The 14,628-nt window shown below is 43.6% G+C and overlaps 1 protein-coding gene and 1 long non-coding RNA gene across 2 annotated transcripts in view; both read left to right on the forward strand.

The window, feature by feature from the left end:
• The window catches only part of IL12RB2 (interleukin 12 receptor subunit beta 2), a 29,092-nt gene extending 17,260 nt beyond the window's left edge, over positions 1–11,832 (forward strand). The window contains exons 11-18 of the mRNA XM_083448299.1: positions 695–911; positions 1,562–1,759; positions 2,637–2,738; positions 2,828–2,983; positions 3,732–3,866; positions 4,418–4,505; positions 6,151–6,250; positions 6,585–11,832. Of these exons, the coding sequence (XP_083304425.1) occupies positions 695–911; positions 1,562–1,759; positions 2,637–2,738; positions 2,828–2,983; positions 3,732–3,866; positions 4,418–4,505; positions 6,151–6,250; positions 6,585–7,118 (1,530 nt within the window). The 3' untranslated portion in view covers positions 7,119–11,832. The remainder of the gene's footprint in view (positions 1–694; positions 912–1,561; positions 1,760–2,636; positions 2,739–2,827; positions 2,984–3,731; positions 3,867–4,417; positions 4,506–6,150; positions 6,251–6,584) is intronic.
• A 610-nt stretch (positions 11,833–12,442) lies between these two features.
• The window catches only part of LOC310681015, a 92,056-nt gene continuing 89,870 nt past the window's right edge, over positions 12,443–14,628 (forward strand). Inside the window, exon 1 of the long non-coding RNA XR_014513064.1 lies at positions 12,443–12,486. This is a non-coding gene — a long non-coding RNA (uncharacterized lncRNA). The remainder of the gene's footprint in view (positions 12,487–14,628) is intronic.

The raw sequence follows: 14,628 nt of genomic DNA on the forward strand, positions 1-14,628 counted from the left end.
CCCTCAAGCCAGCTTCTCATCAAAATGAAAGGAGTCTGAGGGAAGAAGAGATGTTTTCTTTTGCCACGGCAGCCAAATTCATTCTCTCTCAGCTCCAATTCCCCATCTGTCAAATTGGAACAACACCAGAGGGCTTTTGTGAGGGCAGTCTGAAAGAAACCTGCATCTTAAAATGCTGCACCGATACTGAGGGACAGCAGCTTGCTTCAATATGGGAAGCCAAGTACCACATCCGCACTCACCCCAAAATACTAACAAGGATTATTTGAACAAGCCTCCTTCTCTCAGCCTGGCTTCCCTTGGAAATTTCTTAGACTGACACTTGTGTGTTAGAAAATGCTGTAGAAATTCCTTTTAAAATATAACAAATGGTAACCTCTCAGGAGCCTGTCATTTCTGCCCCACCTTTTCTTAAGGCGGCTTGCATGACTCCCCTCTGCTCCCATTTTATCCTCACAATCTCCCTGCAAGGAAGGCCAGTTATGCTTGGAAGGGGTATATGTGGCTGGCCCAAGTTCATCCAGAGAGCTTCATGGTTGGGGGGGCGGAGGCGGAGAGGAGAGGGAATTTGAACCTAAGTCTCTAATGGCCAACTAAATGAACACTGGCTTCAAACTGCTGCTAAAACTTGTTTCGTGTGTGGGCGTTGGTGAAACATGCAAAGAAAAACATACGCTATTTTATTTTTTAATAGATGAGTGTATTAGAAGTGAGAAGGAAAAGTCTTGAGTATAGAGTGACGTTTTCAGCCCTAAACCAGATGCGTCAAAGAGACACGGGAACAAATTCTACAGTGCAGACCACATTCTCACAAATCATTCCTAAGACAGACTATAGCATTACAATTTGTTCTCACAACTCACGGGGAATATCCCAACCCATTTATATCACTACTAAACTAGGAATTACAGGTAAGACCCTTTCCTCCGATTCATCTGATTTCAATATGTTTCTGTCTATTACAAAGCTGCACTGCGATGTTTTATACATGGCAAACCATCATTTTAAGTTTATTAGATTTTTTTACTCCAGTTGTAAGTAATAGGTCAGCATTGTCCTGAGGAGGGAGGAACACATACAGCTTTGTTTAGATTTGTGTTTAGTATTTGATCACAGGTACCCCTCCCATAATTTCCTAGTGGAAAGAGAAAACCCTTAACTGGCAAGGACCGTGGCATTAACTAGGGTAACTATTATGTTCCTGTATAGTGCCTAGCAATTTTAGGTGCTTTATAAATAATGTATTATTGTTGTTTTACTGTATTTGTTATCAGTGCTACACAAATGACTTAGAATTACACTTGAGTCCAGGCTAAGAAAGTTCTGATTTAGTCCCACTTGAAATCGATGGGACAAGTTAGCCATGATCAACAGAACTAAAACATGATTTATTATAGTCTAGACTTAATCCATATTGCTTAGTTCCAGTTCTTATTCCATCTCAAGTTACTTTTACTCTTGGATAATTTTGATTTCTGATGTTGTACTCCTGTGCTCAGCTAAGGATTTAATATTTTTCCTGGTCTCTCTCTCCCTCCCCCCCAAAAAAACTTTTCAAAAGATCTGCCACCCCCAAACCATCTTTCTGCTGTATCACTGGGGAACGGAAGAATCTCTGTTGCATGGGAAGCCCCTATTGCACCTTTCCCTTTTATCAATGGCTATGTTCTACAGTGGGCAGAGCTCCATCACAGCAGTGACTGGAGAACTCCCATAACCTGGCTCAAAATCCCCGTCTCCAATCTCACAGCAACAACAGGTAAGTTGCACAGGAGAGCAGTGGGCATCGCTGTGGGCTTTGTTAGGGGGAAGGCTGGCTCTGTGCACCTGGCAAAGGATGGACAATTACAGTTTTTTGGATAGCGCTTCACCCTCACACACATTAGGCTGCAGCTTTGCACTGCACAATAGTTCGTTCTGCCTTCCAATTTTTCCAGATGGCATGAGATTATCTCTTTTGAGCTGCAGCTCTCATCATAGTCACTGGAGGCAAAAGAGGAATTTGTGTCCTGTCAGTCTCAATGAGCTGAGCTCATCTAATAAAAGCAAGCTGCTCAACACCTTATTACTACCAAACTCAATGCTAGCTTTCGGTTTCCTCCATGTCCTTTTTTATTATTATTGCACATTCGGGATGATTTGTGCTAATGATGCTCTCAGGGTGGGCATACATGATCCCACATTCAATACCGTTTGCAACTGGAAAGGTTTTGGGGTTTGGAAAAGCTTCCTTTCCAGTCAGTGCATAGCCCATTGCTTCCAGCTGAAATGCCATAACTTTTTATATCACAAAAGTTGTGGTTTATTTTCCTTTCGCTTTTGAAGTTCTGTAGCCCCTCCAGACAGCAATAATGTAATAGCATTGGGGAAGCCTCACAGGACTGGCAAAACAGAACAAATCCGCCACTAAAGCATTATCATTATTTTCCTTTGTTCCCTGTTTATTCGGGTCATTCCATCTGACTCACGGGAATAGCAGCTTTGTAAATGCAGTGCTCTAAAAACCATGCTTTATACCTATGTCCAATCCATGACTAAATACCAGGTGTTGTTCAGCCCATGCTTTCTCAAACTAGGCTTGGACTCGGTCTCACAATAGACAGATTTGCATCAAATACCATTATTGTCCTTTCTAGAGAGCCTAAAGCCTAACACCTGTTATCAAATCAGTGTGTTTGCCCTCTACCAGAACAGAGCAGGAAGAGCCGCTTCCACAACAGAAGATGTATCAGCAAAAGGTAAGGGCAAAGGCACTCCAGATCTAAACATACCTTTGAGACCCAACATAGTCAATTCAGATTTCTCAAGATGATTTCATGTTTTGCAGCCCCATTAAAAGGACCTCAAATTAACACAACAGTAAAAGAAAGAAGCATTTTGGTCTCCTGGCAGGAAATTCCGGATGATCATCGATTGGGCTGCATTGTTCACTTCAAGTTATACTTGCAAAAGCAATTTGTCATGGTGCCCCCTAAAGTCTATGGTAGGTATCTGTTAAAATTAGGGCTTGGATCCCTCTACTGGAGGTGGCAAATCTGTGGCCATACAGATGCTGCTGAAACTTCCAACTCCCATTGGCTCCAGCCATCATGGTCAAAGGTGATAGGTGTGGGGGGGGGGCCTTGCAACATCTGGAGCTGTCCCTCTATGGAAAAAGATGGGAGCAAAGTTTCTCAACAGAGGGGAGGAGTGCTCCCATCCCACAACATGACAACAGATGCACAAATCACTTCGATACACTGTTGTCATTCTTTTGTTTTAGCTTAGATTTTGTTAATTAATGCTGGGCATTTTACTGTGAAAGCAAATTTTGGATGAAAAGATATTGGGAGACATCCAGTGATGGTGCCTGCTTGCGTAAGGGGACTTCGTTTCTTTCCCCTTGATGCACCCTCAAAATACGCTCTGGAGAAGATCCCAATCCTCTGGAGCAGATTTCAGGGATGTGTAAGGAGGAGCTGCAGAGGGGACGGGAGGAAGGACAATCTCTGCTGCACAAGCAGGAGCCACACTGGGTTTCACTTCAGAAACAAATTAACTGCTGAGACCCTAGGCAGAAATGGTTGGCAGCAGATGGAGAAGCTCAGAAGTGCTTGTTGAAGTTGTAGACTACTGCAAATGCTTGGTGAAAGATGGCTGTGGATGGGAGAAAGTACTTGTGACTTGATACTAGCTGATACTCCTATTTCCCTCGTTCTCTTCCTTTTCAACCCTCTCCCCGCTCCCAACAGATATACCTAGCACAGCCCCACAGCCGTTCTCTGTAAGAAGTGTAGAGCCTGGTGCTGCATATGTTTTATGGATGACAGCTTCCACAAAAGCTGGAGAGAGCCCTGAAGGAAACAAACAAGAGGTTTACATAAAAGGTCATTATTGGGGGTGGGGGGGAATTAAAGGTTTTGGCTCCATAGTAGTACACTGAAGGCACTTCCAACTTTGCACACCACAGGATGAGCTACTGGCATTGAAGACAGGTTTGGGGAAGAGTTTGGTCACCGGTGTGGGTGGATGTATCAGCTTGGCTCAGATGTAATTCTGCCTATCAAGCATCATTAGGAATGCAAAAGCTGGCCTATACTGAATCAAGCCATTTGTCTAGCTCAGTATTGTCTGTAATGACAATGGCTCTCCAGGTTTTCAGGCAAGGGTCTCTCCCAGCCTTACCTGAAGACTGAATCTTCTGCATGCAAATAATTTGTTCTGCCACAAAGTTGTGCCATTTCCTCAACATAGTGAACAGCATCATACATCTGAAATAATACTAGTTCTGCATAAGAATTGCTTAAGGCATCAGAGGAGCGCACCTCTGATTTTTAGCAATAGGTTGGAGAATGTTTTAAAGCTCTCTTCCCATTAGAAGTTGGCATAATTGTGATAAATAAGTCTTTCTAAAGTAACAGATATCTTGCACTTACAGATGCACCCAGCTGGGGTTCTGCTCTAACAATCTGCATTATTGTGGGTCTTTCCATCTGTCTCTGCTTTGTGCCATCCATTAGGCAAATGTAAGTGAATGCTTTCTTTCTAAACATTTAACAGCATGCAAATGGTATACTGAAGAACAGTAATGATAAAAAAAAAAAAAATGTATACAGAAAAAGGTGTTCAGGTTACACAGTCAGGCCCTACGCTCATTAAACCCAAACTCCAAATCTCCTGTTGCCTTCTCAATAGGTTTTAAACTGAAGACTCCAAAGAGAATAAAAAATGCTGTGACTTTCACAAGCTATCAATAAATCTGATTTTGACAATTTCAGTACTTCAGTGTATCTCTGAGGAATACTTTGGAAATCTATGCTACAGGAGAGTGTTAATGAGCCAATAGTGGCTCATAGGCAGCTTATGTCAGGAGAACTAAAAGATACACAGCTTCATGATGTGACCCTCCCCCAGCCAAGAGTACTAGCAGGTAGAAGGTCCAACCGAAGGGGCTCCATGGATACAGCAGTTTCTTGGAACAAGAAGAAACAGCACAGAGACTGGCTTGAGTGTGAAGGAAAGTAAAAGGAGAAATAAAAGTGAGCGGCCACAATGTGGTTGAGGAAGCAGAATTAGTGGTAGGGGTGGTGTATGTTGCATTTATAGATAAGGGACATTTTGGTGGGAGTTTCTTAGGTTTAGGAGCATCAGTAGTCCCTAAGATTAAGGACCATAAAGGTAAAGGTAAAGGGACCCCTGACCATTAGGTCCAGTTGTGGCCGACTCTGGGTTTGCGGCGCTCATCTCGCTTTATTGATCAAGGGAGCCGGCATACAGCTTTCAGGTCATGTGGCCAGCATGACTAGGCCACTTCTGGCGAACCAGAGCAGCACATGGAAACACAGTTTACCTTCCTGCCAGAGCAGTACCTATTTATCTACTTGTACTTTGACGTGCTTTCGAACTACTAGGTTGGCAGGAGCTGGGACCGAGCAATGGGCGCTCACCCCGTTGTGGGGATTCGAACCACCGACCTTCTGATCGGCAAGTCCTAAGCTCTGTGGTTTAACCCATAGCGCCACCCGCGTCCCATAAGATAAAGGACCATAGCTGAATGCTAACCATAATTACCACAATTTTTAACTTGAATATGATTATCATAAAACAGAGACATAGAGGCCGAGCCATTTAACTTCATTCGGCCCAGCAGAGACCCCATCAACATAAGGAAAACAGCATCATGTATAAAATCCCAGCATATTGTGCTAGAAACATAGGTAAAGGTAAAGGTACCCCTGCCCATACGGGCCAGTCTTGCCAGACTCTAGGGTTGTGCGCTCATCTCACTCTATAGGCCAGGAGCCAGCGCTGTCCGCAGACACTTCTGGGTCACGTGGCCAGCGTGACAAGCTGCATCTGGCGAGCCAGCGCAGCACACGGAAACACCGTTTACCTTCCCACTAGTAAGCGGTCCCTATTTATCTATTTGCACCCGGGAGTGCTTTCGAACTGCTAGGTTGGCAGGCGCTGGGACCGAACAGCGGGAGCGCACCCCGCCGCGGGGATTCGAACCGCCGACCTTTCGATCGGCAAGCCCTAGGCGCTGAGGCTTTAACCCACAGCGCCACCCGCGTCCCTTGGTAGAAACATGTCTCCTTGCATAACTATCTGGATTGGTATTTCACAAAGAGATTGGCAAGTACTATATTGTTTTGTACTGGTTCCTTCTAGGCTTTCCTCGCTGCTTTCTGTTCTGCTTTGTGGGTGGCAAGGGAAAGCTGTTCCAGATCCAGCCAACTCTTCATGTACTAAAGAGTTTGCATCTGTAGAGGTAAGTTTGCCTGTCACTGGTGTCACCTCTTTGCTGATGAGCTAGTTTCTGCAAAGAGCCAAATAGCTGCCTTAAATACCTGGCCAGCAGAGAAACAACTGCAGAAGATGCAAATAATTTTGCTACTCCCAGTTGCCAGGAGGGGGAAAGGAAGGAAATTTACCAGGAACATTTTGTTCCTGGTAACTTTCTCTCACACAAATTTCATAGCCTGCTACATGCTGTAGCAAGTCCCCGGCCATCACTGGCTTTTATGCAAAAGCAGTTTGCTTTTAGGGAAAGGTAGAAAATACTTGTGCATTAACTGAAATTTCTCCCCTCTCTCCTCAAAAAGGGTGAACACAGCTTCTATTCTACACAGTTCCTAAAGAACCAGAACAGCACTGAAGAGCCTGAAACTCTACAAATAGAGGAGGTCCTCATGAAGAGGCAACAGATGCCATCTGTGGATGTGTCCCTCTTCAAACCCACAGAAGGAGGAGGGAGCCACAACTGGCCAACTGCTGTCAGCTTCCAGGAAGAGGATCCAATTGTGAAAAACTTGGACTATGACCCTTTGATCACCAGCAGGACAGATGATGCCAGCCAGCACCAGCTGCTGCCTTTGTACAGAAAGGTTGGACCCGAAGAACCAACTCAAGGCCAGGAATTTTCAGTGTACCTTGCCAGTCCACATGGCAATGTAACAGTGGACTACTTACCGACTATTTCACCTGCCATTATGGACACTGGGGAAGACAACGGCGAATCTGAACTAAACCCATTATTTATTTTCCAAAGAACCTCTTTTCTACCACAGACATTCCCCTTTGGTGGAAAGCTTACTCTAGACGCTATACAAATGGACTGTGATTCTTTCGGAGAGTAAGGCCACATTCGTGTAACATCTTACCCAGGAATGCTTTAAACTTAATGGGAGTAGGCATGATAGGATATAGCACAACAGGCCTTCCTTAATCCCCTCACCACCTTCATGTGAAACCTAGAATGAGGAAGTTCATGAGGACAAAGGCCCTTATTTAGGTTCCAGCATAAATATGAGGCAGTAATTGCTGCACTAGCTCAGTCACACAAGTTAAAAAGTTGCCGCATCTAGAATACAGTGAGAATGTACAGTGGTACCTCAGGTTAAGTACTTAATTCGTTCTGGAGGTCCGTACTTAACCTGAAACTGTTCTTAACCTGAAGCACCACTTTAGCTAATGGGGCCTCCTGCTGCTGCCGCGCCGCTGGAGCACGATTTCTGTTCTCATCCTGAAGCAAAGTTCTTAACCTGAAGCACTATTTCTGGGTTAGCGGAGTCTGTAACCTGAAGTGTATGTAACCTGAAGCGTATGTAACCCAAGGTACCACTGTATATCAAAGGTGGTTTCAGAGAACTGTGGGTTGTAGCCAAGTTAGCCCATTTAGGCAAGGAATTCTGCCTATGCAGCCAGACTTCTCCCCGTGTGCCCCCATCTGCTCCCAAGGGTTGAGGGAACCCCTGGAACAGATGTGGGGACATGTGGAGAGGAAATCCTGTTGTGCAGGTCAAAGTCCTTGTTCTAACAGGGTGTTTTCATTGGATACAATTCTGAATGTGTATGAAGCTCCCAATTAAAAAACCAAACAGGCTGCAATGCAGAGGAGTGTGAGGGAGATGTTTGATCCCAGTGGGACTTTCTGGTTGTTGGCTCTTCTCAAGTAGAAGCCCCCTGCCTCCTACTCCATTGCACAGCAAGCATCCATTGTCCACAGTCCATGAACAATGTGGATGTGATGCATTGCCCTTGCCTCTCAAGCCTAGAGGTAATTATTTTGAGACTGGAAAACCTGAAGTCCAGCACAGGCATGGAGGTCCACCATCTTACCGACACAGTTCATTGTCTGAGGATGTATCTAAATCAACATCATGATATTGTGTAATGATTTCCCTACACAGTCTAGACTATTGGGTTTAGATGCAGGAAAAATAAGGCCCCAATTCTTAAAAGGGTTGCGGTAAGAATAACACACTACCAGGATAGGATACTAAAGTGACAAAAGATACAATTATTAACAGATATCCACTGAATATCCTCAGAAAAGCATCACTTTATAGCCAGCTATTATGGTAGCAGCATAATACCATCATAATAGTTGCCTCTCATCTTCTACAGGTTATTAAGACTGCCATCATCTCTTCCTCATCTCACACATGGCAAGGTAGTTCTAGACACTAAAGTGTAGTGATTATTTGCAGTTTTCATTGTAGCAATAATAAAAATCTACCCAAAACAATGTTTTCTGTGTAATAAACCCTTTCCCCCCCAACAGTAGCAGCACTAACAAAGGAACAGGGAGAATGAATCAGCACTGCCAGAAATAAATGAATGAACCAATGCAGATTCAGAGCTCATTGCATTAATTAAAAAGTAAAGAGCTAAAAACATGGTTTAATTTTCAAATCCTATGCATGCATTTCCAAGTGATTCTCCATACATTTTCAATGTAGGAAACCTGAAACAGAACCCCATACTTTCCAATAGACACCAGCATTGCCTAGCTTGTAAGACCTTCCACAGTAAAATGTGTTTACTAAAACAATCTTACCTTTACAGCATGCTCTCTCTCAATTTTCCGCCTTCTTTAACATTTGCTATTCCTAATTTGCAATTTCTAAATGCTTGTATGAAATGCCATATGGCGAAGATCTCAATGGAACAACTCGGTCTCTGTGACAGTGGAGCAGAAACCTTCATTTTTCTTGCAGACATGAAATGAGTTCTGCAGCTATTTAATCATAGGCACCTGGCAACTTTTGCACAACTTCAGCTGACTCCTGTTGACAGAGTATCACTGCTACTAATTCCTTGAAAGAAAATTCCAATTATTGGGTGTCCTCAGGTAAGGCAGGTGAGGCTCTTATAGTAGTAATGAGTAGTAACTTAAGGCAGGTTTGACCTGTTATGGCTGCAAAATTCTGAGATTTCTACTTTGCCTTGTTATAAAAATTGTCATTTTGACAAAGCAGCCATTCCTGGTCACCTGCAATGCCTAAACCATACATTTTATTAAAAGAACAAGAACAAGGTTTGGCTTAAAGCTCCAAACCTGAAAACTTGTTCCACCAGAGGTCAGTTTATTGTGATATTGATGCCTACTCCCAAGACATACCTTGGTCATTGTGTTTCTCTAGAGCAGGGCTAGCCAACCTCTCCAGAGGTTTCAGATGAAAACTCGTCATCCCTGACCCACTGGCCACACTGCTTTGGGCTGATGGGAGTTTTAAACCACATTACTTAAGGATAATAGTTCCATCACCAGTTAGCTTGCCTCTTGTTCTTTCTAGGGTAGGAGATTAAAGCCAAACTATAGTTTTCTTTGAGCCTTTAAATCTCTTGAAGTGAGCTCATGGGTTGCTCTCCAAGAATAACTGATCGTTAAGAGCAGGTCCTTAAAACAGAGCTTACCAAGTTGAAGGATTTACACTTTTTGTTACACTTGCTTCCATTATCACTCCCTCTATTTCCAATTCACATCTTTCCCAGTTGTCCAGATGTATCAAAAACTGCATAAACACACACACACACAGAGAGAGAGAGAGAGAGAGACCCAGAGGTTTGCAGGAATAGGGGGGAAATAACTAGAAAAATCCTAAGAGGGGGGACCCCAGAAGCAGCCCAATGAGGACTTAAGAGGGCATGGAGTCGTGTGTGTGTGAAAACAGGTTGGAGGGGGAAAGGCATGGAGTGACTGGAAAATGAAAGCTGAGGAAGAGACTTATCACAATGTAGACAGAATCAGCTCATTGTCTGGATAGTCCTGCTTAACAATGAGAAGCTATTTTTAAATGTTCGCAAGGACAAAGTGAGAGCTATTCACATAAACCGGTGGAGAAATTGAACATTTTAAGGTAGCTGGGATTGGATGTGTGTGCTAACCTCACCCAAAAGCACCGTGTGTGTGTGTGTGTGTGTGTGTGTGTGTGTGTGTGTTCAAAGCTGCCTAGTGAGAACAGTGCATGCTCGTGGGGAAAGGGAACTATGGACTATAGAATGGAGTGACTGGAACTTTGAACAAAAGCACTTCATACTGCAACATATTGTTACAGGGCTCCCAGTTCCGACTGCCAGTCCTTGCATAACCAAACTGACCACCAATGCACAAGGGATGAGTGTAAGCAGACTTTGGGGAACCCAGAAGTTGGAAACACTACAAAAGGTCTGTAAGGGGGGGGCGAGGGAGGAGTAGAATGCAGCAGCTGGAATCCTGAACAGCAGCACCTCATGTTGCAATGTCTTGTTAGAGGCTCCATGGGTCTCTGCTAGTGCAAGATGACCAGGTTAAAATGGTAGTAAGATGACCAGCTGCTACACTTCCAGCACAACAGAAGTGGTATTGGGGGAACCTGCAGAAGGAAGAATCTGCAAAAATCACACAGCGCTCCAGTGGGGAGTTACAACTAGAGTGGAGCCCTTCCGTTCATGGAACTGGGCAGACTGGATCAAACATTCTGGATTTTGTACCACACAATTCCAAGACAGCAAAGATATATTGCAACAGGACACAAACATTTACATCAACAATGTCTTAACCCCTCCATACTTTGCAGTTAACAGTTGCATCAGAAGTACCATAACAGTAGAAGACTGCTCTTTCTATGGCACTTAAGATGAATTACAACTCTGCCTTTACATGCACACCTTGTTCATTTAGATACACTTCTTAGGTAGCCTTGTGAGCTCTTCTCCAGCACCATACTGCAGTACTTCTGAGCATTGCACACAGAGAACCTTGCTGCTATTGATTTACGCAAAGCGTAAATGCACCTAAAATGCAATTGTGTTATCCTAGAGTGATGGGTCTCACCACTTTCCCAAAGAAATTTGTATTGATCCAAGGTTGTATAGACCAAATCTAACAACTGCCATTTCCCAGGTGTTGGGAGCATTCCACCATGCAGAGTGCCACACTTGACAGAAGCTTGTGTCTGAAAGCAGCTTAGATTTGCAATGTTTTAACGCTGATATAACGTAAGAGGCATCAAATGCCTATTTTTGACATGCAACATCAATCTCACCCGTATAATGGGAACGGTAGCTTTCTTTGTGGTCAATATCCCCTTACAGAAGGGTTTTGGAGCTGTCACTGACTTGTATGATGATTTATACACTTTTGAAAAAGGAAAAGCCTGAAGATTCACGTGCCAGTGGAAGCTTTCTGTTGATAATACCATGTAAATAATTCACTCTCTGGCTGGGCACCTACTGTTAAGAGCACCATGGATCAACCCCTTTTCATTACCCCTTGTGTCTCACTAAATCTAGCTCAGATTATACCTCTTTTTCAGAGGAAGCAATCCCCGCTTCTTTAGAAGTTCACAAGATGGTTCTGTCGAGGGAGACTACCAACTCCATCTGGTACTCCATCTGAGATCCTACCTGGCTACAGCACTGTCTTGCCAGAGTGGTGCATGCTTTGGTTATTTCCCACTTGGACTACTGCAATACGCGCAGCATGGGACCACCTTTGAAATGATTTGGAAACTACAATTAATCCTGAATGTGGCTGCCAGGCTGGTGACTGGGAGCAGCCACCAGGACTGTAGAACACTGGTCCTTGTTGTTTTTTAAAAAACTCCCAATTCTCTCAACTTTGTACAAGATCACCTCAAGTAGCATGAAACATGAGGGGAAAGAAGAGCTGGAACATATACCGTATTTTTCGCTCTATAGGACACTTTTCCCCCTTCAAAAATGAAGGGAAAATGTGTGTGCGTCCTATGGCAGGAGCCTCTAAAGCCGCGCACCACCTCTTCAGCTGGGACAGCATGTGCGGGGCTAAAGAAGCCATAGCCCCGCGACCCTCTCCCAGCTGGAGAAGTGATGTGCGACTATGGCAGCAGCCTCTCCACTGCGCCTTTCCGCTGCTCCCTGACCTGCTCTTTGGGGCTGGTAGTGGGCTTCCCCCCGCCAGCCCCAAAGAGCAGGTCGAAAGGAACCTGAAGCCTGGAGAGCAAGAGGGGTCGGTGTCGGTGTGCACCGACCCCTCTCGCTCTCCAGGCTTCCAAGGTAGCTGTCTGAACGCACCTTAAACGGCACATTGTTTTAGAGCGGGAAAACAAGAGGGGGAAAATTCTCCCTCTCTCTGCGCAGCGCCTCCTGCCGCTTCGCTGAAGGGGCGAGGGGCAGAGAGGGGGAGTTTTTTCTTGTTCTCCCCCCTCTAAAACAAGGTGCGTCCTATTGTCCGGTGCGTCCTATGGTGCGAAAAATACGGTACTTTCAGACAGTGATTTTCCAAAGCACTGGCTACATATTATGAGGATTCCAACAAGAGCTGTATTTCAGCTTTCTTCATCACTTTTATACCCACAAAGTCCAATATGCTATGATCGTATCCATTCTTGAAGAGATCATCTCTACAGCCCCTAAAGTATTCAGAAGACGTTTTATATACAGAAACCCAAACAATCCACTGCATGTTTGCTTAAAAAGAAAGCCAGTGTGAAGAAATAAATGAATTAAAATGGTAACTAGACACTTTTTTGGTGCCTACAACCCAGGTCCCAGGAGCCACATGGCTCCTACCTTTACTATCCCAGTTTTGAACACTGCTTCAAAGCCTACAACATTGAAGTCAAGTCATTGTGACCGGCAACCAAAATGACTGTATGACATATGAGAAATGTAGTCTGTGTATTTCCCAAATGGGGATTGTTTTCTGTTGGCTAATCGTAGCAGGTTGAGGGATCCTAACTTCCAGAGTATTAGGTTCATAGCAAGGAATGTTGAAATGTGAATACATGAATAAAAATATGTGGATACAAGCAACCCAAAATCTCTACTGCAATGTATGCTAAATTGCGAACAGAATTTGATCTACACATCCTATTTTTTGTAGAAATACATGTTCATTGATTTCCAAACACTAAGACTTTATGGTGCTCTGCAGTCTATATTCTTCTAAAAATATTTATTTGCTCCTAATTGTCTCCCCTCCCATTATTTTAATATGCTAGAGCTTACTGTACAGCTTGTCTACTTTACTGTGCGCACAAGTGAAAACTATTTCAAAACCTCAGAAGCTTCAATGTATGCATTTTCATAGCAGAGGCAGGCAGATTTCAGACTTCTGTTTGTTTGTTTTTTTACTAGAATTCTGGGTTCTGTCAATTAAGAGCCAAACTGGTGGCTCAGGGGGCAGAGCCAGTGACAATATGCTGCATCCTTCAAAGTGTACACTTGTGTGACCACACCTACTGGGATCAATTCACATCTGGAGCTACTGATGGAGCAATGATTCCAATTAAAAATATACCAGGGGAGCTGCACAACTTGGTCAAAGACAGGTGAGGAAAATAAAAATGAGTGAGAAGTCAAAACCAAAATGAACCAACCCAACTAAAGCTGCATGCAATTCAAAGTACTTACACAAAGCCCCATTCAAATCAGTAGGAAAATTGCTTATGAACAGATATGCAGAGGCTCAGCCTGCAAATTCCAGAAAATGCAGAGTATTTCTGCACACAGCTATTCATTTAAGTCTCGTCCACCCCTATCAACCTAGAACATAAAACACTGTCCAAGTTCAGAAAATTTTAAAGACAAGCTGAAATATAGTTCATACAACCAAATGTAATAATATATAGCAATGCACAATTTACCAAAAGAGAGAGAGAGGTCGTCACTGGTTAGTGTTTAATGCATAAGTGCTTTAAGGCTTTAAAAACAAACAAGTTTGTTTTTTCTCAACCAGGACTTGAGTTCTAAAATATGGAACTAGGGGGGGGGGAAATACCTCTAAGCATCTGCAAAGTACTCTTTCCCTCTGCTTGCCAAGCAACCAGAGTCTGTTCCCACACACTTAAGAATCAAACATGTGGTGGCTGCAATACTATTATACTAGCTCCACTTCTGATTTTCAACCAAGGCACTTATTAAATTATGAGTCAGCTCGCTTTTAAAAAAAGAAAGTGACCTTTAACTGTTATTTGTACCCTCCCAACTTTAGTTTTTTAACCCAACAAACGAGTTTTGCCTATTTAACAGATCTCCAGAAGGCAGCAAGAGCTAACAGATTGTATTTCTATACGGTTCTCATTCACCCCTTCTGCACTGTGTTTCTGAGATATAAACAGAGCTCAAAAGTTATCCAGTATTCTTTAACTTGTTTTTGTTTACGCCTTCCCTTATGCATTGCCAAGTCTCAAGACATGCCGCCCCCCAACTTACAACAAATTACAAAACTGAGCCAAGGCCAAGTGTTTACAGATGCAGTTACGAAATAAAAGCCTAAACTGGTGGAAGCAGTGACAAACGCAATGAACCTGAAATCACAGGCAAGAAGCAAGTGAAATCATGCTTATTGTAAGAGTGAAGACAACCAATGCATCCCTTTTAGAGCTGCTGCCCCCCCCC

This window comes from Podarcis tiliguerta (genome assembly GCF_965153285.1).
Source record: "Podarcis tiliguerta genome assembly, chromosome: 6".
Classification (NCBI taxonomy): Eukaryota; Metazoa; Chordata; class Lepidosauria; order Squamata; family Lacertidae; genus Podarcis; species Podarcis tiliguerta.